The sequence below is a fragment of the Monosiga brevicollis genome, genomic scaffold, assembly GCF_000002865.3.
Source record: "Monosiga brevicollis MX1 MONBRscaffold_3 genomic scaffold, whole genome shotgun sequence".
NCBI lineage: Eukaryota > Choanoflagellata > Craspedida > Salpingoecidae > Monosiga > Monosiga brevicollis.
In genome coordinates, this window is record NW_001865040.1 from 1,097,962 (window position 1) to 1,120,946 (window position 22,985).

At 54.5% G+C, this 22,985-nt stretch overlaps 6 protein-coding genes across 6 annotated transcripts in view; 2 read left to right on the top strand and 4 right to left on the bottom strand.

Annotated features, from left to right (window-relative positions):
- Nucleotides 1-574: 574 nt before the first annotated feature.
- On the bottom strand, nucleotides 575-2,731 carry MONBRDRAFT_31214 (uncharacterized protein; the record flags this gene model as incomplete). The annotated part of the gene is made up of 10 exons (XM_001743324.1): nucleotides 575-938; nucleotides 1,047-1,137; nucleotides 1,209-1,279; nucleotides 1,376-1,437; nucleotides 1,608-1,690; nucleotides 1,775-1,912; nucleotides 2,028-2,133; nucleotides 2,218-2,337; nucleotides 2,486-2,595; nucleotides 2,666-2,731. 10 exons carry the CDS (start codon nucleotides 2,729-2,731, stop codon nucleotides 793-795), a joined length of 993 nt encoding a protein of 330 aa, XP_001743376.1. The 3' UTR covers nucleotides 575-792.
- A 1,635-nt stretch (nucleotides 2,732-4,366) lies between these two features.
- Nucleotides 4,367-11,751, top strand: MONBRDRAFT_22906 (uncharacterized protein; the record flags this gene model as incomplete). Its single annotated transcript, XM_001743002.1, has 9 exons — nucleotides 4,367-4,418; nucleotides 4,528-4,631; nucleotides 4,787-4,917; nucleotides 5,850-6,039; nucleotides 6,188-6,257; nucleotides 6,356-8,013; nucleotides 8,183-8,298; nucleotides 8,410-10,964; nucleotides 11,093-11,751. The coding sequence occupies 9 exons, from the start codon at nucleotides 4,367-4,369 to the stop codon at nucleotides 11,749-11,751; spliced, it is 5,535 nt and encodes a 1,844-aa protein (XP_001743054.1).
- Nucleotides 11,752-12,386: 635 nt separating this feature from the next.
- Nucleotides 12,387-15,818, bottom strand: MONBRDRAFT_22907 (uncharacterized protein; the record flags this gene model as incomplete). The annotated part of the gene is made up of 10 exons (XM_001743325.1): nucleotides 12,387-12,546; nucleotides 12,830-12,943; nucleotides 13,088-13,215; nucleotides 13,818-13,968; nucleotides 14,083-14,174; nucleotides 14,626-14,688; nucleotides 14,762-14,847; nucleotides 14,929-15,001; nucleotides 15,443-15,506; nucleotides 15,646-15,818. The coding sequence occupies 10 exons, from the start codon at nucleotides 15,816-15,818 to the stop codon at nucleotides 12,387-12,389; spliced, it is 1,104 nt and encodes a 367-aa protein (XP_001743377.1).
- Nucleotides 15,819-17,080: 1,262 nt separating this feature from the next.
- MONBRDRAFT_22908 (uncharacterized protein) lies at nucleotides 17,081-18,466 on the top strand (the record flags this gene model as incomplete). The annotated part of the gene is made up of 1 exon (XM_001743003.1): nucleotides 17,081-18,466. The coding sequence occupies one exon, from the start codon at nucleotides 17,081-17,083 to the stop codon at nucleotides 18,464-18,466; it is 1,386 nt and encodes a 461-aa protein (XP_001743055.1).
- Nucleotides 18,467-18,975: 509 nt separating this feature from the next.
- Nucleotides 18,976-20,372, bottom strand: MONBRDRAFT_35888 (uncharacterized protein). The gene is made up of 3 exons (XM_001743326.1): nucleotides 20,180-20,372; nucleotides 19,891-20,020; nucleotides 18,976-19,743 (listed from the first exon to the last, which is right to left on the bottom strand). Exons 1-3 carry the CDS (start codon nucleotides 20,239-20,241, stop codon nucleotides 19,117-19,119), a joined length of 819 nt encoding a protein of 272 aa, XP_001743378.1. The 5' UTR covers nucleotides 20,242-20,372; the 3' UTR covers nucleotides 18,976-19,116.
- Nucleotides 20,373-21,855: 1,483 nt separating this feature from the next.
- The window catches only part of MONBRDRAFT_31216 (uncharacterized protein), a gene marked incomplete at its 5' end in the record, with an annotated part of 1,985 nt that continues 855 nt past the window's right edge, over nucleotides 21,856-22,985 (bottom strand). The window contains 5 exons of the mRNA XM_001743327.1: nucleotides 21,856-22,223; nucleotides 22,318-22,406; nucleotides 22,513-22,580; nucleotides 22,682-22,715; nucleotides 22,815-22,933. Of these exons, the coding sequence (XP_001743379.1) occupies nucleotides 21,972-22,223; nucleotides 22,318-22,406; nucleotides 22,513-22,580; nucleotides 22,682-22,715; nucleotides 22,815-22,933 (562 nt within the window). The 3' untranslated portion in view covers nucleotides 21,856-21,971. The remainder of the gene's footprint in view (nucleotides 22,224-22,317; nucleotides 22,407-22,512; nucleotides 22,581-22,681; nucleotides 22,716-22,814; nucleotides 22,934-22,985) is intronic.

The following is a 22,985-nucleotide window of genomic DNA, read 5'->3' on the forward strand; positions in this document are numbered from 1 at the left end:
CTAATGGTAGACGGTGGGGGGGGGGCAGAGCCGAACTAAAGGCTGACTTGGTGTGTGGGTAACTTACGAGATTGTTCGAGAAAGGGGGGGAGGGACGGGGAGGATCGCTCTTCAGGGCAGGCACAAGCACCAGGCACCAGGTTGTAGGCAACCGGGGTCGCGTAAGGGGAGGGGGGGCGGGGGGGCGCTGCCGTTTGTAGATGTTGGACGTTACGTTGTTCAACGACTTGTTTAACGAGGAGATAACGGCTTGACGGTTACTGTGATGGGGGGTGGGTTGGGGCTACTGGACGATCCTCATGACCAAACGCTTACTGCAACTTCAACGGCGTCGCCGTTACACACGCACACACGCAAGCACACTTCTTCTTCAACCTCAACGGTCATGCCCCCCCCAACAACAACAACCGTCATGCACTTTGAACCCAATCTGTGTCAACATCACACTTCGTCAGGCTGGGTTGCGGACAGACAGGGGCTATTGCCTGAAGGATATTAACGGGTCCAAAACAATACAACTTTGTCTTTATCTAAATATAGATGTCATCATTTTAAAGTGGATGCAAACTTAAATGTACCCCCGAAAGTTGAATTTCGCTAGCTTAGGTTGTCAGTTCTACCTCGCACGGCGAGTCTTCACTTGAAACCCCCTCCTCGCTCGCTTCAATCACTCGGCAGGTTTGTATTCATGGAACCATACCCCCACAGACATGGCACACGCACCGCCCTCACAACACAACAAGAGTAAAACTCACACATCACAAGTTGAAGCCCTCGCATGGTAGCCCCGCATCAAGCCAAAAGCGCCGCCCCTGGCTCCTCAACTCGCGCGGAGCGAGGCCCGCCCGTGTGCGGAACATCATCGGCTGCGGTGTCCATGTAGTCTGCGGCTGATCCCTGCACTCCATCTTGCTTTGCTTGCAGAATCGAGTCAACCTCTGCCAGGAGCCCCAAACAAAGATCGCCACAAATGCGAGATGAGCAAGAATCAAGTAGTAAAATCAACGACCGAGCGGGAGGGGGCACAAAGCTCATGGTTGACACACCAAAGACGTGGCCGGCATCGCGCATGGCCTGCTCAAGCGTGTGGTTAAAGACCGCGTGCTTGCGCTTAGCCAGCTGCAACAGCTCTTTCATCTACACCCAGAGGAAGCAAGTGAGCACAGATCACGCACACACCGGCAAAGACACCTGTTCCAGCTACGCACCTGCTCGGGCGAGAGCGGAGTGCCGCCACCGCTGTTGATGGAGCAAATTTCACCGTGCCCGTTCAAACACACTATGACGAAACACGGGTGTGAACCAGAAAGCTCACAGTCCGAGACAAGGTGCCTGCAGGCATGCCGCCTGACCGATATCCTCGAGTGAGACGTACCAGTGATACAGCCCTCGGCCACAGCCTCCTCCAATGAGGTCGGATCCACCAGCAAATGGCGTCTATAACCCCCGAAGTTATGTGCAAACAATCAAACAAACATGTTGTTCTTGTCCCAATGACCAGTGCAGGCCAGATGTGTGCGTGATTGGGAGGGGAGGGCATCAATGCCCAAATCACCAAATGCCTCGGCTAGAGGTTCAGTATCCACTCCAGGCACGCGCGCACATACCCGCCAGCGATCGAGGCGATGGTCACAGCAATGGGGCGGTGATGCACCGAGAGCGAGACAGGCTCGTGCTCCTCAAGCGAATGCTAACCCCACCAATTTCATATCACATGAGATGCGATGTGCACGCTCACTCTAAAGCGTATAGACCCGAGATGTTCGCGACATACAATTTTGACTTGGCCGCCAGTCAAAGAGACATAAGGTCGTCGAAAGGTCAAGATGCCCGCCAAGGCCGCCAGGCACACACCATCGGCCATATTGCCGCCGTTCTCCAAAACGGTCACGTCAACGCGCACCTCCCAAACCTAGTCAATTAGCGCCTGATATGAGCACTTTCCATTGCCCCATGCCAGCAGAGCCCAAACCTCGACTCCAGTTCCATCGGCGACATGGGACATGGGGACGAAGGTCGACCCTCACCTTTTCACCCTTGACAATGCACAGGCTCTCGCTATCAATGGCTCGAGCCTCCTTGAATGCACGCTCTAGGAGTCGCGTAAGCTCCACAATTTCTTCTGACGAGGACCTAAGAACCCAATCACGCCGAGATGACCCCACACCAGTGCCCCTGGTGACCCAAGCGCTCGCTGCTTCCTGGAATCCAACATACCGCTGAGCCGCATAGGCGATGCCAGCCCCAGCTGCAATGGAAACGTTAAAGCGGAAAAAGCCTTCCGAGTCATAGTCGGGGTGTGGGGCCACGACCTCGCAAGTGAGTTGTGCCATCACCCTACCCCAGTTTAGCGAGACATCAGGTCAACAGTCCAAACGGAAAAAAATTGCAAGGACAGAGACACCCATCAACGAGGAGCAGGTGAGCTGAGGCATGCACGAGCACCTCTCGAAAGAAAATTGACAGGATTGAATGTGGCGCATACCTAGTTTTGCCGAGAGCCAGCTCTACGAAACCAGGAGTTTGATGAAAAGTAAACTTGCATTCCCGATGCTCGTGGCGATGGCGCCCGTCCAGCCGAGCCGGCTCATCCTCCTATCACCAGTCCGTGTGAGAGGCGATGACGCAAAGCACTCACACCAGGCTCGATGACCAGAAAACGCACGTCGGCCGAATCCAACGCGTTCAACACAAACTCCTTCTCGCTGGTGCTCCATGGTCGGGCCTTCATCGCGCTGGTGTGTCAAAACTTGGCCCTGAAACGAAGCTGTTGAGCTGATTAGGTGATCCTGGTCGCGGATGGCAAAGGGAGGAACGAGTTGAAAACCACACGCGGGTCAACTTTGCGCGCTCAGCGGAAGCGTAAAAATTGTCATACTTTCGCTCACGAATGACTGTTCTTCTTAAATCACAACTTGTTGTCACTTTGAATTTTTGGGTGACGGCGGCGACGGCGACGGAGGAGGAGGCGCAGAGGAGCAGATGAAGAAGCTGGGGCCCGCTTTACTGTTGGCTGATTGATCCTCTCTGTTTGAACGGAGGACCGGGGTGGGGTCTGCTGGTGGCCCGTTTGTAGTGGCGGGCCAAGCTGGCCACCGCCATCACCAGATCTGCGACATGGCCAGTCCCGACGAGCCGCGTCGACGGCTATGGCTCGTCCTCGATCCCTGCGGCCTGTTTGGTGCTCTGATGGTTTACGTATTGATGCTTCTGGGAGTTGTTGGCTCCTTGCATGTCGTCGATTTTCAAAACCCCGTGAGTGCCCTTCTCTGGCTGGCTGTATGCGCAGGCACCGCCATGGCCGGTTGGGCCCACTCCCAGACCATGTTCACTGATCCCGGCGGTAAGAGGAAGTCAAGCGCTGTTGATGCAAGGGTCGGTGTGCTGCCGCTTTAGCTCGCCTCTGTCTTGGCCTGTTTGCTAGCGTGGCAACATTCTCATGCACACGACCTTTCTGCCCTTCTCTGCCTTGATTGGAACAGCCGTACCAAAGCGTTTACACGAGCCTGCCCTCGAGTACTATGACCGACGAAATCCCCAGCTCGTGGAGGGTCAATGGGTGACCACCTGTCGACGCTGCAACTGCTGTGAGCTCCAGCCGCTGTTTTTCTTCCTTTTTTTTTTTTTTTTTTTGCTGCTTTGAGACTCCTGTTACAGCTGCTGTGATCCAAGACAAGGTCTTGGCTGCTATTGTGCGTGACCTTTTTTTTTTTTTCTGGATCGCACGGCATTTGCTACTTGGATAGATAAGCCTGAGCGGGCCCATCACTGCTCGATCTGTGGCCGCTGTGGTAGGCAACTTGCTCTCTGCCTTTTTCGTCCGTCCACCTCGATGCTCGTATCGCTGTCAGCCTAACGCGCACACCCCCTGGGACGGCATGTTGTAGTCATCAATATGGAGTATGTTGCACTGATCGGCACCGCAACCTGCAGGCGTGCGCACATGCGTACAGAGGTGTGCCTTAGCTGTGCGCTAACGCAAGCGCATGCTCTTACACTTTCCTTTTTGCTCGCGTCCTTCTCTCGTGATCATGGTTACCGCCACAATCAGCCACCATTGCCCCTGGTCAGGCTTCGAAGCCCGCGTCCTCCCTATCGCTCGCATTGCCTCGCCTGTGTCGATCAGTCCACACACTGACAACCTGCTCTGCCATGCTTAGGGTGAACAATTGCGTGGGCCACAACAACCAGCGCACATTTATCCAGTTCACGGTATGCTCGTCCTGCTCGCACCCTAACCTAGGGCGTTGCTCAGCCCTCGCGATCACCTACAACTTACTTCTCATGAGATTGGTGTTGCTCGCCATTGTCAACAATTGGCTACCACTTGCCTCACTAGTTTTATATCTTCATCTCGTCCACCCTGATGGTCTTGTTGCTGGTACATAGCGTGTGGTTCACCAAGGGTGGCTGGCATGGTGAGTGCTGTTCTGGTGCCGATCACTGAGGTGTAACCCTCGGAGACTGACCAAAGGTGGAAAGGCATTTCCTTGGCCATGTTTGGCTCACGCCATGGCGCTTGTTTAGAGCTGCTGGACAATCAGGCGTTCACAGCCACCCTCACTCTGATTGGGCTGGGAATGGAGGGCTTCGTCTTTGGCCTCTTCACCCTCATCATGACCTGCGACCAAGTAGGCCTGCATTTGCATTGCTGTTCTTTCGACACAGCATGAGTCGGCTCTTTATGACCCTTGAGTGCCATAGCTCGTGGTCATTGCCTCCCGCCCCTTCTCTCGTCTTACGCTATACCATGCACACTGATTGATTCTTTGTGCCATGCCAATAGCTCTTCGCCATCATGAACCGAACCACCAAGATTGATCGCTTGCAGGGCAAGAGCAAAGCAAGCTCATCAAGCTGGCGCGCTGGGTGGCAGCACGTCGAAGACATGTTTGGTGGCCCCCTTTCCTATCGATGGTGAGTCATGCTCGATGCTTTAGCCAGCCACGGCCGCGCTCAGCAACCCTGATCGTATGCTGGCGTAACATGCAGGCTGTCTCCGTCGCCACGACGAGCTCCGGCTGCCTTGGCTCAGGACCACGTTGTCTAAAGCACCTTCTTGACCTACTAATTTCACTTGGCACCTACCTTTATATGCGACCCCCAGTTCTAATCGACGAAGTGCTACGGCACGACTTTTGTGTTAATCGATCTTCCGCGCAACAACGCTCAACGACATGTCAGCCAAAATGCCTGTGACCGAATTGTCAGCACATCGTCAAAAAGAACAAAAGAACAAAACGTTGAGCTACCATTGTTTCAAACGACTGGGGTCAAAATGTAGCTGCTTAAAGTCCGAAATTCGTGTGCCCACATAACAATATTTTCACACCCCCAGCGCCAAAGGCTGAATACAATGACATTGTCATCATTCTCTGCTACACAGTGGTCGCGCTTCTTTGTTCTTCCCCACGAGTCGTCCACACACACATACACACACACACACGCCCAAAATCCTTAACAAAGGGCACTCACCGGTGGTAGCTTGAGAGCGCGCGGACCAAACGCATACACAAGGAGGGCGGCCCCACAAGTCTTTTGCTTTCTTGTGGTATTGCTTGACAATCCCAACTCGATCCGCCGCGAATGCCACTTGCGCACTCGAACAGCCCGCGTTCTGTTATCGAAGCATTGAGCCACAGCGCCTTTTGCGATCGATCGGCGTGGACAGACAGCCTTCCTGCAAGGGCGGCGCCTAAAGTCGTCCGACTCATCGACGCCAGCGCAGCCTCTACTCGTGCTCGTGAGCAAGGCTACTCGATCTTCCTCACGTAAATCCCGACCTCAGCCAATCTTTAGTCCGCCGCCTCGGGTGATCCGGTCGTGCATCTGATATCGGCCAACCACAGCGGAAACGCACGGCTTTTCTTCTCAAAGACAGAACGCAGCCACTACAGTGGCCGACTGGGTGTCAAAGTTCAACACAAGCAGCGGGAGGTGCAGCATGGCGACCCCGAGCTAAACGTCTCATACCACGACTTGCTCACTCCCAAGATAATTTGGTACCTGAGCCAAGCACATCGCCCATCTTTCAACGCGGTGTACAGCCGCCGGCTATCCGCCCTTTGATTAGCATCACACCTTTCTTTCAAGACCCCCGGTGCCGTGCAGACCGGCCGTCTTCATGTCCGTTGACTTGAATCTCACTAAAAGCAACATGATATTACGTGTTGCTCTGCTCGCACAGCTCTGCTTGAGCCTAGTGCACCAAGCACACTCGACGGCCGTCTACCAGCGTCAGCGCCGCATCATTAACGGTCAGTAGTTCTCGGCCATGTGGATGCCCACTGAAGCATTATCCTTGCTCGCTTTGGCTGGGATGCCGCTGTCCTCATGGGCCGTTGTTCCATTCTAGATCATGTCAATGTGGAGGAGTTTACAGGCACCCCACTTTACATCAATGCTGACCGCGATGGCAACCTTCTATTTGACACGGCTGCCCGCTCCAACCCCAACTTTATCCCAACCACCAGCGCACGCAGCATTGAGCTATTCAATGTGACCAATGCCAACGCTGGAACCAGCACAAGCTTGCTTGGTGATGTCATCGTGCGACAAAGCTGTCTTTTGGTCCTAGCAGACGCCCGTTGCACCACAACCAACTGCACCGCACTGACACACAACAGCGTCCCACAGATTGTTTACTCTTGGGATACAGTCTTCCAGCGATTCCTGGAAGAAGGCCCCGGTGCATCTGGTCCATGGAGCAGCACCAACCCTGCAGAAGTAGCCAGCAGCTTTCGCCCTATCCGAGGTCACGGTGTCACCTCCATTTCACACATTCAAGTTGACAATGAGGATTTATTCTTGGTGATTCAGGGCCGTGAGGATGTGTCCAACGCTTCTGCAGAACCAGGCAAACAATGCGCACAGCTGTGGCGCTACGACTCGACCGCTGGCTACGAAATCTACCATGACTGCCTCTGGGAAACCTATCAGAGCCAGCATGCCACGGCCTTTACGATCGATGGCCACCTCTTTGCACTACAGACCAACTATGCGCAACGCATTTTTGATAACGGGGTGCTGGTAAACGAAACATTTGACGTGCCGTCCTTTTTGGCCGTGTACAACGATGCCACGTCCGACTCCACCGGCAAAGCCACTCCGCTTGGATACTTCGAGGCCGGCGATGTCTACGCCACCAACGGCGGCGTTCCCCCGATCCAACAGGTCTTTGCTACCTCTGGCGCTACCCATGCTCACCATTTTACCTTCAACGGCATCGACTATCTGGCCATCGTCAATTCTGTCTCGACTACGTGCGCCATGCCTGCTTCCAGCTGGACGGACATGATGGCTTGCTACAATTTCAATCAGAACGTCGATATCTATCGATACAATCCGGGCATCGCCGCTGCCATTGGCTCTTTTCAGCTGATTCAGCAGATTCCGCTCCGCGGCCCAGTTCATGCTCACAGTTTCATTGTTGATTCCCCCGGTCAACACACTCTCTTCCTGTGGATTTCTTGCCACCTGGATTCGACTTGGAATACTCAGCCTTCATACGTCTACAAGTGGAACGGTGCTCAATTTGGCCGTCATCAGGTCATTCAGACCTCCTATGCCCTTTCTGCCGAGAGCTTTGTCATTGACAACCAGACGTTTGTCACTGTCAGCAACCATGGCTGCCCTTTTTCCCGCCATCCGCTGGACATTGACAACTGCACCGACTATGCCTCTGGCACCGTGACTGCCTACTCCTACAATGTCCTGACTGACAACTTTGACTCGGTATCCGAGGCTGAGTTTGGCTCCTTTCACCCGCGTGGTATCGTCACCAGTGGCTCAACGGTCACGCGTCTTGGTGCCCCTGCCCGCCCTGTGAGCACACGGGCTCTTGTCTTGGCTGACTATGGCATTCTCACAGGCATTGGAGATAATGTGACTTATCTCTCCGTCGCCAACCACGAAGTGATAGAAACTGAACTGATCGGAACCTGCCCCAGCACAGACTACAGCATCTGCTCGTCCCCGGAAAATATGTTCCTCGTTTCTGCCACTTCCACCCAGGTGGGTCATGTTCATAAGCTTGGAGCGACCGTCTGTCAAAACATTCTGTGGAGAGAGGATTCACAGGGCAGCCGCATTCATGGACAGAGGAGGGAAGGAGGGCAAGGCGAGGTGCAAGGGAACACGAACACATGGTTTTCAAAGCCTCACTCAACACTGTGCGTCACAGGGCATCCAATCTTCTGTCACCGAGCTGACCGCCAGCCAACAAGATACGGACCTGTCTGTCGCCCAAATTCAAAATTTGTTGGATGGTGGCACAACTTTGCTTGCCAGTCTTCGAGAGTGAGTTGCCAAGCCGCGCCCGGCGCCCTTCCCCCTTCCCATATCGATCATCATCGCTGTGGCTCTTTATTTCGTTGATGTTGTTTTTATTTTTTTTCTCCTTGTTTTCAGGGAAGCTGCGTTTGGCACCAAGTTCTACGGTGCCTCGGATGCTGTCACTTTTTCCATTGAGGGCAATGACTACTTGGTGGTCAGCTTTCACGAGTCGTACATGAGTGCCGCCGAGTGCCCCTCCTTTTATCAAAATATGGGCGCCGAGTACAAGTGTGGCCACTTGTCGACGCTGGAACAGATTCCTATGATTTTTGCTTGTTTGACTTCCACCTTTCGTCACATGTTTACGGATACCATCGTGTATCGCATTGCCACCACCGGGCTTGAAGAAGTGCAGCGGCTTCCATCACTGTCTGTACGCGCCCTTGAAGTCTTTGATGCCAACCCAGGGAATGTGTCCGCAGGCAACGACATGAGCCAGCCAGTACTGGTTGTGGGTAATGCTGAGTCCTCTTGCGACACCAACCCACTCTCAGGTGCATTGCACAGTGCTCATCCGCTCTCGGGCCTTGCGGTTTACCAATGGGACGCCAGTGCACAGCTCTTCAGCCTCACCGGCCGTGCCAACAGCACCTGCAAGGTCACCGCCTTGCACCACTTCTTTACTCAATGCCAACCAGATGAGGACGTTGCCCAGGGCACCTGCGGTTCTTTTATTGCCGCGGGCGAGGATTGTTACGCTTACAATCAGCGTTTGACCGCGCACAACTATACGGTGGCGCGTGTCCGCTTTTACAAGCTTGACAGCGACCTGGTTCCTGCCGCCTGTCAGTTGGTTGATGACCCCCGTAGTGCTGCAAATGGTGTCTCGCCTTGCCAGCAGGAGGCAGACGTTATCCGCGCGGCGGCAACCCTTCCCGGTGATCGTCAGACATTTGATTTTCCCGATTTGCTGCCTTTTAACGCAAGTCTGGGTGGTGGAACTTTTGAATACTCTCCACAGCTCCGTGCTGCTACCCCATCGGCTATTGACATTGTCGTGCCCACAGCCGAGATTGACCTCTACTACAGGAATGAGAACGATCTGACCATCCCGATCACCGATCAGGATGATCGCAACGAGACCGTTTACTACGCCAATGGCCGCATAAATCACGAACTAGTTATGGTCGTAACCTTTAGCACTCGCGGTGCCACACCGCAAGTCTTTTCTCTCCCTGCTCTCTTTTCACGCTACTCAGCCTGCGCTCAGCATGCCCAGCTGCCTGTCCGTCGGCAATTCGAGCTCAACAGCGTTCTCACGGGTGTCGCTGCAGGCTTTGATGTGACTCACTTTGTCAAGCAGAGTCTGTACGGCCAAGATCAGTTGTTCCTGGTCTTGCCCGAGCTCTTCCCGCGCTCCATTGTTGGTACGCGCGGTTTCACCTCCAGCCTACATGTCAACCGTATGTGTGACGAGTATACGCTCTATGATGCGTCTCGCCTCGATATCAGCGGTGGCGCATTCCAGCCCCCTGCGGACATTCTTTCCGGTGATGGTATTGCTCTGCCCAGCACCGACACGCGCTGGTGCCCCTACTCCCTCAATGAGAACCACTTTGAGGCCTATGAAGCCTGGTTCAACCACTACAACCCCTTGTCAGGCTGCAAGAATTATGAGAAGGTGACGGATGGCGCCTTTTTTGTCTACGAGCAAGACTACTACAACCGCATGCCCCCCGCCTCATTACGCACTCGCGCAGCCAGCTCAGCCACCAATCGATACGCCTATGTGCGTGCCTCACCTGCGCGCATCAGCGCGCAGCAGTACAGCCTGGCCGACTATGCTGCCTTGCACGCATCGCGAGACAACCCATTTGTATTTCTTCAAGACTTACCCACGTATAATGCCCGCTCTGCCGCGGTACATGAGATTTGCGGCCAAGGCGGCCAATTGTGGTTGCAGTTTGCCAATGATGGTCTTGTTCAGTCCTCGACCACATCTGTGCCCACCGCGAAGGAGATTATCTATCAGTGGAACTCGCGCCGCGCCATGAGTGCTGATGGCGTGTGCTCAGATGAAGCAGCACGGGCGGCAATACAAGCCACAAACGGCTACCCACATGAAGCCGCCCTCGGCTGCTTTGATGCTGTTAGGCTACCAACCCCAGTCAACTATGCCTACGCCAGTCGCATCGCCATCACAGAGCACGCCAATGAACTGTTGTGGATGACCATTAACCGACGCTCCTCCACCAACGCCATGAGTGACACAGCGACAGTCGGTAGCGGAGTGTCAATGAGTGTCATTGGTACTTCCTTGACCACCTATGGCGGCTTGCAATGCCGCGCAACCCAAGCGCAGCAGCAAACTGCGAACATCGATATTGCAGAACTGGAGGCACGCTTCGTAACGCTAGACACAGACCAAACCGTCACGGGCAGCAAGACTTTTACGGCGAACAGCACAACATTGCAAGATGCCGTAATCAACGGTTCGTTGCAAGTGCTTGAAGACCTTGCGGTCGATAACAACGTCTATGTGGAGGGTGCACTTGACACCTTGGGCCTAATCAACAGCATCTACTTGCCCGAATTCGTTGCGCAAACCCGAGCTCTGCTCGAGGATCACGAAGATCTGCTGCAACAGCACGACCAGCGTTTGTGTGCTCTCGAAGCTGAAATGGCCCTAAGTATGTCTCCATTGAGTGCTTTGCACATCCGACACTCATCTTCCTTGCCCGCTTGCTTTCACCTCGTTCCAACAATGCACCACGCTTGCCCTTTCTAACAAACTGATGACCCACCCTCGTCTGTCCAGGTACTGATGTTTGCTATGGAGCTACATTGACTATGGGCTGCTTTGTGCGCGAAGATTTGACCGAGTCGCAATTGCGCCAGCTGACGACACAGCTGAGCGCGTATCTCAACACATCCTACCCGAGCCTTGTGTTTGGCACACCCCGCCTGATGAGCAGTTCCAACGTGGCACGTGTCACCGTATACACCAACGCTACTACTCCGCCGGTGGTCGACGCATCGAGCTTCTTTGTGAATGAGTACTGCCTGAGCTCTTATACGCCACCCAGCCGCGAGGACTACAGTCTCATCTCCAGCACACTATTGTTCCAGTATTTGAACTGCAGCCGCTTTGACCCTGCTGCGCGGTCGGCTCTGCGGACGGCAATGGCCATGGCCCTGAGTGCCTATGGTGTGCCGTCTACAGATGTCATTCTATCAAACATCACCTGTGGCAGTGTTCAACTTGTGACTTATGTCTACATTCCCAGCGTCTTTCAAAGCGGTGCCGCGTCAGAGATGGCAACAACAGGGTTTTGGACCGATGTCTACATGAACCTTGTCAGTCTGAATGGGGCCACTTTCATCAACGTGCCAGAAGCTCTCGTCGTCAACAACATGTTGCTTGCGCCCCCTTCTGATGATGACGATGATGGCAGTGGTGGCAGCGGCGGACCGTGAGCCATCGTCATAACAAAACCGACCAAGACCAGAACAGCCAAAGTGGGACAAGATCAGCCATCAAGTTGGATCCCAATGATCATTCCCACAATGTCTATTCTTGTTGTTTTCTCCGCCTTTGGAAGCAACAGATGCAATGTAAAGTGAAGCGCTTCAATTTGGATTTACTATGACTAAGTGTTGGTCGGTGATTCACTTTTGACTACGACGCAAGACTGCGAGTACGCCCAAGTGGTCTGAGGCTGGTGTTTCCGGTTGCGAGCTGCGAGCCAGGTCATGACAATCCAAAAACATGGTTATGAGTCAAGTGTGTAGCGCCACTGTTGTGTCGAGTTCTTCATGTACAATAATGTGTTTTGGCGTGATCCATGCCCTGTTCCCCCTTCTTTCTACCCGGTGCCTCTCTCCCGTACATCCCTTTCTTGGTGCGCATGCGTGCAACTACTGCATAGCATCGCGCATAACTCCGCTTCAGTAGTGGCGATCAAAGTAATAGTCTCCCTCGGTGCTTGCGCTTCTCCAACCTTGTTGGCCGCGCCAACGATTTCTTGAGTTGAACATCAAACCCCCAGAGTCGCGCAAAGTCTTTCTTCCCTCAATCCTGTCCACTGCAGAACACTTTGCGGCGTGAGAACTCACTCTGGCAAAAGCTCGATGGAGTCCAGCTCAAAGTCATCCTCTTGATGTCCCTGATTGCGCAGTTTCAGGAAGATAAAGTCAATACGCTTGGCCATCTTGTCCTTCAACCGATCAAACGTCAACCCATAATCCCGATCGTTTTCTTCATCCGTATAGCTACCCAAGCACACAATACGCGAAAAGGCCAAGAGAAAAGGGAGCGGTTATGCGCAGGCACAAAGCAACTTGAGAGGAAGATATGCGTGGTTTCACGATCAGATTCTGACTTTGCTGCTGGCCGGGGCTCCGGGTGCTTGATGCGCCATGCGTCGCGTAGGGACGTGGCACGGTGACCATCAATTTCCGCTTCACCCGACAAGTAGCTATCGTGATCAAATGCAGCATGATGAGTCGCTGTGGGCTTGTTTTGTCGCACAGGACAACCAGGCAAAGAACTGACCGGATAGTTTGTGAGTCTGGCTCGGCGTTGAGATCGCCGCAGAAAGCGGCGGGGGCATGGTGTCGGTCAATAAACTCGTATGTCTCAACCGCCCCACGGAGGCGCGCACGTTGGCTACCGCGAGTCGAAAGCGAGACCATCTCATCAGGTTGCAAATCACATTTTAATACAAAAGGAAAGACAAAAGGACCGTGGGAGACCTGCGATTCAGCAGAAATCGCCCCTCCCGTCGTTGGCATTCAGATGTCGTGCACGTACTCAAGAGCAAAGTGGGAGACGAAAACGTGGAAAGGCCCCAGCTGCGGCGACAGCACGGTGACGCGGAGCACGGCACGTTGATGTGCATCATCTGGTCGGTGAATCTCACGCGAGAGAAGGATGTACTCCTGTTCAGCACGTGGACAACAAGAGTGATGAGACCGGCGCAACACGGGCACGAGTGGATGAAACTTAGCAAGCCCATACGCTGCATCGCATCAGCTTGGCCAGTCGCGTGCACGAAAGCAAGGAAACACAGAACAAACGTGCAGCATGAAGCTGAAAAGGGCGAGCTATGAGTACAAACCGTTGAAATGATCGGATAACGAGAAAACACGGCCGTCCCCTCTTCCACTCTAGAGAAGGTGCAACAAGCCAATAAGCACGACTTGAAACCGCGCCCTTGGGCTTGCAAGCCACTCAACCAACGCAAATCAGCCCATCATACCGCTGCCAGCCTTCAGGATACGACATGGCGGCTTGGAAATGAAAATAAAAGCCAGGGAGCAAAACTATTGGCAAAGATGCAAGAGAAAGGGTTTGTCAAGGTGTTGAACCGAACGCAGGTTCAAATGTGGGCGGTCACATACTGCCTAGGCGTTCGGCTTGACTGTCTCTTCCAGCATCGTGGCGGACCTAAACGGCACGGGGTATGTGAGACCTCGAGGGCAAAGGTGTAGAAATAACAGCAGCCAGGCGCTTGAGGTGAAAATGGTGCTCGAAGACTTACTTCTTGAAAAGCAATCACATCCGGGTTGGCTTCGTGAATTTCCGAGGTTAAGCGCTCCATCCTTTTGAGATAGGGGTCATCCTGGAACTTGTTGACGTTCCAGATATTGTAGCTCACAAGTTTGAGATCTCTGGTAATCTTTTGCTGCGGCCTGCCCCTTTCCCAACCAATTATACTGTAAGTTCACAGCAATCAAGACCAGATAGCTGCCAGCTCGAGTGGCTAGTGCAAGTCAAGGACAAAGATCACAGCCCGTCGAACATACCAAGCATGGTGGCCCAGTACCATGGTTGGAGTATTCGGCCAGCTTGGGCACGCGTTGACCGTGCGACTGAACCCGAGATCAGATTGTTGCGTCTATAACAAGGCCAAGTGAAGAGACACCAGGCGGCACCAGCGCCCGAACACGATGGGAAGAAGAAAAGTTCGAGCAACTTAGAAAGACCTGGTAAGGAAAAACACTTGCAACGCGGCCGGTCACACATGAAGTCACGCTCAACAACTTGTTGAGCAAGCTGAATTCAAGGAACGGTGACATGCAAGCGACATAAGATGAGATCCAAGCTGTTGTTTGTTGCTCAGATGCACAGTTGACGGCACGTCAAGAAACCAGATTTTGCTGCGCTGTTTTGGCAAGTCCGGATCAGATCTTTGCACACCTTGAGTCACCATCCACCAATGGTGTATATCCGCTGTTCTCGCCGTTGCGCTAAGGTGGGTGGGCACATCGACACGACTTGTCAAGCCAGTCTCGTTGGGTAGACCGAGATTGACAACAATTGCAATGGGTTGGCAGCGATGTACGCACCAGACTCCAATTGTTGGCGTCGCACAGCACTGATGATCGCTCGGCGACGTCAGGAAGCTCTTCCTGCGTGAAAGAGCAGAAAGGTGGTCAGCTGCCGAGGCAATAAACTTGTGAGCTTCTGAATGCCAGAACATACGTGTGAAAACTGTGCCGTGTGCGAGAGCACCGAGTACTTTTCACCGCGATCACGAGTGACAGTAAAATGATGGTAGGCCACACGACCTAGAGCACAGCAGGTGAGCTATGCAATGGTCAAAATGTTGAGGTAAGAAAGCCACTTTCGATTGCGGCCCTAAAACTGACCATGTGGTGCTTCTTGGCCGTAAGCTGGAGCGTCGGGCAACTCCCATCGCAAGGTAAAATAATAGGTGATGCCCTGTCGATTACGGACCGAGCCAGGGAGCGAGCAACGTGAGCATAATCATGGCTTGAGCAGGTGCATGGTGTCCTATAGCTGCAGGGTGGTCGATACCATTATGACAGAGCGGCGTTGGAAGCGACCGCTAGCGTCTCGAACGGTTGCAACCGCTGGCTGTGAAGCTGGATACATAAATGAAGGTGGGTGGAGAGCAAACGCGCGTGAAAGATATTGTGTTGTCGGCATGACTCGGGGTGTCAAGGCGTCTGACGCGTGGCACACGATGCTGCAAGGGTTTGAGGCGTACTATCGTGCGTATACTGCAGGAGGTGGCGGCTTGATAGAAGAATGGTGGGCAGAGGAAGTGCAACTTGCTACACATAGAACTTGTGTGAGCTCAGCACAGCTCACGCACGGGTGCACGAGGGCGTTTAGGCGCGTGCACCAATGGGGACTCACCTCAGGCTTGGCACAGAAAGAACCTTGGGTCTCGGCCAAAAAGTTCAATGCCTTGTCCACAGCCCTATCCATGATCAGACGCGGCGAGGCTCAATCAAAGAACATGCCAGCTGTAGCAAGGGAGCTGGCCCCCATCGTGGCGGGCAAAGCCTCACTCTGCCTCTCACAAGCCCGAGACCATGAGCCAACGGCACGGCACGTACAGGAAGATGTCAGGGTCCTGATTGCTGACGTTGTGATCAAACATGTTGAGGATACCTCCGTAGGCAAGCTGAAAGGGCTTGGATTCGTCCCATACCCAGGCACGCGTGGGACCCACAGTCAGGACCACCGCCAAGGCAATCATGGTCGTCCCAATGACCAGCCGTCGCGCCATGTTTGCTGTGTGATGCTAAGCGAGAAGAGCTTTTTGATCTCTTCAAGCTGTTTTCTGGTGCAGCGCCTCGAGTTGGTTGGCGAGGGAATAGTCCGTGCCACAAATGAAGCGAGAAGGGGCCCCCATTCACCTGAAGCGCCCGAGCTCACTCCCCCACCCCAACAGAGCAAAGGTCGGAGGAAACAAGAGCAGGCCTGTCAACTGGAAACAAACAAAAATGAAAAAAGCCAAAAAAAAAAAAAAGATAAAAGGCAGGCATCCAAGACAACCGTTGCACCGGCGTGCCCGCTGAGCCCGCAGTGCCAAAGTGGAGGAGCAGGCGGAGCGGCGCGGTCAAGGCACGATCTCGCACACACACACACACACGGAGGATGGAATTTTGATGTGTGCGGAAGTGTGATCTTTGTTACGCTGGCGAACTGCGGACAGGGATTTGGGCGCTGAGACGGAAGAACAAGAAGAACGCCGATGTCGACCCGAGGCCGAGGAGGAGGGGTTGATGTCTTTGAGAGGGGTGTGTGTGTGTGTGAGTGAGATCGAGAAAGAAGTGGTTGTGTAGAGGCAGGAGGTTGGGTGGCGCAGCCCGGTGTACTGAGGAAGGAGACGACTCAGATAATCTGCAAGAGACTCGCCACCAAGATTTTGAAAAACGCCACAACCGCGGATCCGGGGGGCCAAGGTTGACGGCCAGTGTCAACTCCCCTCACAGAGGACGCGCGCACGATTGCAAATACGGACCGTGGCTACCGCGCCCTGCGTGTACCTTTGACATGCGAGCCCAGCTCATTGGCCTAGTGGGTGGGGGTGTCGTCACGGCTCTGGGCTTTGACCAATGGTGCTTACGGCAACGGCTCCAGCAAGCTCGAGGTATTGTGGCTTTGCTTCTTTGTTTGAGGAGCGCGCGTGTGCGAGAGTTTGTGTGATGTGCCTTGGCTCTCTATGGCACTTGCGAGTGTGTATGTATGCGTTGAGATAACCTCAGTCCCGCTGCTCCCACCGTCATAGCGGCATTCGTGCCTGCCCAACCTGGAGCCCAAGTCGTGGTGCTGGGCGGCGGGATTATTGGTGTCACGACGGCCTTTGCGCTTGCGCAACGCGGCCTCCAGGTTACACTTGTGGAACGCCAACCAGAACTGGCCATGGAAACATCGCATGCCAACGCGGGTACCCTCAACTATGTCATGCGCACGCTCACAGCTTCACCCGAGAACTTGCGCTTGGCGCTTGCGCACTCGTGGGCCGTCTTGACGGGTGCTGGTCGGATGGCTAGTTACAACGCGCTGTCGACGACAGACACTGAGACGGCGCCGCCCGATGTGACGACCTCGCCCGAGCAGCTAGGGGACGAGCTCAACGCCCTGCCCGCGCCCCCGATCTTGGATCGCCTGGAGCGCTTCCTTGCAAGTACCGGTTCGGGGCTTGAGGTCGGATCCAGTTTAGAGGCTGTGCTACGTGAAGTGGACGCACAGCTGGCCGCGTTGGGTGCGAAAGAGGCCGAGCTTGAAGCCCGCGTGCAGGCTAGGCTGTCTGCCCTGCGAGAGCGCCTGATGCAGTGGTCCCTCCAGCAAGAGATGCAGGCTATGCTGACGTCTTTTAGCTTCTTCAGCGTGGACGCTGCGCTCGTGCGCTCGGTTCAATTTTGGAAGTGGTCACTCAATTTCCTGGCGCGATGTTTTGCTGACATGAATGAGCGCCGGGCTTTTGTCGACGGCTTGGTGGCCAAGAGCCTAACCACGCTTGACCACATCGCGCAGACCCATCCCGACATTGATTTTCATTACCGACAGTGCGGTTCCATTGTCCTCTTCTTTGACGAGGCGCAAATGGCCCGCGAGCTGCAACATGTCGTACCAGAGCGCGATCAGGTTCTGACCCGAGCCGAGACCTTGCTTTTGGAACCCTCCTTGGAACATGTTCAATTTATTGGGGCCATTCGTCACACCAAGGACCGTGTGGGAAACTGTCGCGAGTATGTGGCGGGCCTGGCCCGCCATGCCGCACAGTTGGGTGTTGAATTTCGTCTATCGACCAATGCAACTGACTTGCGCGTGGATAATGGCCGCGTTGCGGCCGTGGAGCTCATGGACGCGGATGGTGTTGCGGACAGTTTGCCCTGTGACTATGCGGTGTTGGCCTGTGGACCAGACTCGTTGGCACCTTTGCGCAGTTCAGGCTGGTCCTGGCTGCCCATCTTGCCCGTACGCGGGTATAGCATCACGGGCGCGGCTCGACCTGAGCTGGACTGTACCCCACGCGAGTATGTGCTGCTCGACCAACCCTTGCACGTCATTGCCGTCCGCTTTGGCGATCGGATTCGCTTTGCGTCTCATGCCGAACTGACAACCGCGCTCGAGCCGGATGAGGAGAAGCTGGACGACCTTGAACGCATCGCTCGGACCTTCTTCCCGCGTGCCTTTGCCGACGGTGCTGACATTGAAGCGTGGATGGGACGTCGCCCGATGACCTCGGATAGTATGCCCATTCTTGGTGTGGGCCATCTGCCCAATTTAATCCTTCACACGGGTCATGGTGCGGATGGCTGGCGCTGGTCGCATGCCTGCGCTGAACTAACGACCGCCCTTTTGCTTGGGGAAACCCCGGACTTGCCCTTGGATCAGCTGTCTCTCGAGCGATTTCCTTTTTTGTAGTGTGGGCAAAAACACGTTTGAGAGAGAGCAGGAGAGAGAGGGCTCCCTCTTCTGCTTGGTAGGATCGGTGCGGGTGCTGTTTTTGGTGGCTCCTCCTCCTACTCCTGCGTTGAAGCAATTGAGTCGTCGTGTGAGTGGGCTAAAAGTCTCAATCTCAGTACTGGCGATACTCATTGTGTTTACACCTGACGCCGGTGTTCAGGGTGAAGATGATAAATATCATGCTCTTTGGCAGCGGAGCGGGTGCGCTGTTCGGACGTTGATGAAGCACCCATATTTTGCTTATTTTGATGGTAATTTTCACCTAATTTCCTGGTAATTTTTGAGTTGTGGTTTGACTTTCTTTGAAGAACCTGAAAATGGCATGATTGGCTCAACGATGCCTTGTCCAACAGCATTGGGGCAGGTATTGAAAAGACGGCTTGCTCGTTGAAACGACGACCTCGACCACGCTTTTTTTTTTTTCGAGGCGATAAGAAGCCTGAAGCCATCGACTGCGTGGTTTCGATCAAATCAAATGCTGAATTTTTTTTTTCGGTTTGTTTCGAGATGTCTCATCAGTGCGCGATGGACAAACTTGGGTCTGACAGTCAGAGTCAACAAAACAACAGGGGGGCAATACCAGAGACAGGGTTGGACAGGATATTTTTTTATTGCCCCCAGGATTTGCCATCTTTGAGATATTCGAGCTCCTCTGGGGTACTCTCGCGACCCAAAACGCGGTTGCGATGGGGGTAGCGCCCAAAACGCTGGAGCACCTCCGTGTGGTCTTTGAGGTACGAGATGAAGCCCTCAGCTGCCTTGAGGCTGGCCTCAGCCTCAGGAGCACCCTGGTCCAGGGCGTCGCGACATTGACTACACACTTCACGAATGATGCGCTCGTGGAGGGCATGCTTGTCCAAGTCCTCGCTATGTTCGAGCGGCAGCATGCCAATCAGGCACTCAATGGGACGAAGCTGTCGGTACGCACCGCTGGTGACCAGGTCGGAGATCCAGCCGACGGCGAGGCGATCAAAGGCAAAGCTGCGTGCTGTACCGCGAAAGGCATTGCGCGACATCTGATCTGCGACGAGAACGGCCGCGATGGTGCCACGCGGGTTGGCTGAAGCGGTCCAGCTAGCCAAGGCCTGATCGTCTGTCTCAAGTGCCTCTAAACATTGACCAAAGCGGGACCGAACTTCCTCGTCGACCACCTTGTTACTCGCAAACCAGCGGCCAAACTGCGAGGTACCATCAAAAAAGAAAGAAGCACGACAGCGTGCCTCGATGTCTGAGGCCTATGGGGTCGCCACGCACCCAGGGCAAAAAGAGGTGAAGAGGGCACCAAGGATACGCGCGCGCGAGAGTGTGTGGACGCGTACGACAGCGTGCTATCAAGGGCGGAAGGAACGGCCGAGGAGAGGGCAGCGCATTGCATCACCTACACTAGGCTCGTCAGAGAGCGCCGCTTGATCAAGGGGGAAAAACTTGTCTGCGCCAAACCAATAGTCCAACACCTCAGCGGCTGCGACCGGCAAGTCTTGGCCAGCGGCCACAGCGCGGTCACGGTACGTGCTGTTCAGATGCGAGGGCAAAGCGCCGATTATGGCCCCACGAGGTGGCGAGTAGAGGTGTTGAAAGCCATGGTGGTTGTTGAATGAGAAGAGCGTGGTGCACAGAGAGCTTCGCGCAGTCTGCAAGCACAAAGGTAGACCAGTCCGCCGGCAGACTTACGCCATTGAGCGCGATGTCACCCGATGGAGGGAGAAGCTCCGCTGGAGGGCACAACGTAGCATCAGCAATGACTGTGGCAAGGTGTCTATCAACGCGTCTAAAGTACGGCCATGAGCGTCGAGCAGACCAAAGTGGACACTTGTGCAGCTCGGTCAGCAAGAGTGTCGAGCCAGGGAAAGCCGTGAATCGCATCGACAGGTTGGAAATCAAGAAGCCGGCACGATTTTTGAATAGTTTCAAAAGCGCGTGCAGGGTGTCAGTGGCAGCGCGCGTTGGGTGTTGGGCAGGTCAGCGCATGGGACACAGTGCGTGCGTGCGTGCGTGCGTGTGTTCCCCACTCAGCAACGGTCCCAAGAGATCAACATGCCCGCCAGTGTGATTCAACAGCAAAGAGGAAGGAGGGTTGGATGGGGCGAGAAAAGGCTCTTGTCCGAGCAGATCAGAGTTGCCAATCCCAAGCAAGCGCAGAGATCTTCGCAGAGATGCTTCGTCAGTGGTGCCCGGCCGCTTTGGACGAGGGAAGGCAAGGCGAGGAGGACGGCTCGCCCCGATGACCTCGGCGCATACCTGATTGAGGCTGCAAGCAGAAAAATAGAGAGAGAAAAAAAATTGAAAATCCGCCAACGTCACCAACGTTTGGGTCAAGGGGGAACTACTTTTGTAGTTATATGCTGTTTTGGCGGTGGTTATTGCAGTTCGCCTAACCGAACCAGTGTTAGTATTTGTCGGGATAGTTGTAGTTGTCGCGGTATTGGTAGTGGTGGAAGTCGTCATTGTGATAGGAAAACGCACACGCCTTTGCAAAAGAGAGGGACGAGAGAGGGACGCGAAAGGGGTCGAAGGGGGAGGCGGACTACATAGAGGGAGACAAACCAAAGTCGGCGCTTTTAGCGGGGGGGCAGAGGGAGAGAGGGAGAGAGGGAGAATTGGCACTATTCGCCGTCGGACTGTGGTGTAAGTGTTGCACCCAAGAGGGTCAGGCAGTGCGAATGAAAGCGTATGAGCGCTCAAGACGATGGCCAGACTTGCCGTCGAGTCGGGTGGATCAGCATTTGTGCAAGGAAAAGGGGTCGAAGAGTGAGGCATTTGCAGGAAAATGGACACGGGGTTGCCCCGCGATGCTTTGGCACTCGTGGTGACGGTGAGGAGGCAAATTGGGAATCCGATGCAAAGCAAGGTCGCCATTCTTCACGGCGCGCGCGCTCGCCAGGTAGGCGGCGCGCTGCGCTGCCAATTCTGACTGGCAACCCATTGCCACAATAAACACCAAGAAGAAGAATAGAACCAACGCCACCAACAAAGAAATCAAACACGAAATGAAGTGGGGGACTTATTTTTTTTGGTTCAGATTTCATGTGTCCCGACCAGGCGAGACATTTGAGTTGCGTGCCCCTCCCCTCCCCGGGTCTCGGGTTGCATTTGCCGCGAGTATGACTCTTGTTGAACTCCACCCGTTGATCGCTAGGCTTTTGAGTTGGCATTATTGCAAGGACATCACAGCAGCAGCTCGTCGTGACGACGAGTTCGCACACACGCATTTTCTAGGTTTGGTCTTCAGTGTTGAACGGCCCTGTCGACTCAAGGAGGACATGGGTTGCCGCAGGCCTGCTGCTTGAGCGTGCGCCAGGTCAGGGGCCTTTTCGCTTTTATCAACATGAATCATTGATTGATGGATGAAGATGGGATGGATTTCAGTTTCAGAACAACTGATAAAGAACACGACGACGAGGATCAGTCAGAAAATCGCCAGGCTTTAAGGGGTGCGCACTGGCGAGAGAGAAGACGGCCACAATTACGAGTGATGGTCGGCGTTCTCAAAGTGGGCGAGGGTGACCAAGCCCTGGGCCCACTTGATGTACTTCCAGCGGGCCAGATCTTGAATGGTCTTGATGTGAAGCTTGGCAAGGACGCCGTCCGTCCAGTCGGCCAAACCCGCGAGCGCAGAGGGTGGGGCATGAACAAGCTCCTTCAGCGACTTGGTCTCAAAGTCCTTGTCCAAGGCCTTGTTAAAGTTGTTCTCGCTCTTCTCAGCGCGCTTGCCCTCCTGAATCACGCATAGGTCAGGAAGCGGGAACGGGTGAGAGGCATGCCACTGGCTCAAGCGCTGCAGGGTGCGGTGGGCAGGATTGAAGCCCTACCTCTTCACAATCGGCCAGATCAACAATGGCGTGCGCCACCTTGGCAAACTTCCACTCGGCCAAATCGGCGATTGTCTTGATGTGAAAGGCTGGCAGGGCGTATCACGACGGTGAGCCACCAGGTTGAGGGGGGACTCAAATGAAAACAAACGAACAAAAACAAAGCAGATCATGACACGGTATCTCGAAACATACCGGCCAGCATGGGGTTGGCATGCTCTGAGAGACCTTGCAGGGCGCTAGGGGGCAGCTTGACGATCTCACTGGACAAGATTGTCAAACAACAGCATTTGCAATCATGAGGGCATCGCAGTTCACAAGAAGCAGCGAAACTGGATATGATAACGAAGACAAAGGTTCTAACCTGAAAGGCATTGTCTCGTACTTCTTGTCAAGTGCTGCAGCGACGAAAGCAACAAGAAAAGGACAGGGGCGAGGGCCGATTTGAGCCGTTGGGCAGTGGCAGCAGCGGCGGCGGCTGAGCGGGGGAAACCTACCCTTGTTCACGTTGAAGGTGTAGGCGGGCTTGGCCTTCTTGGAGGCGGGGGCAGCGGCGTCCGACATGTTGGCGATTTGGTTGAAAGCACAAGAGAACCGGGCAGTGGTACGTGACGCTCTGACAGGGGGGCACAAGTGGCAGCGGGGTGAGTGAAGGATCGATCGCTCAG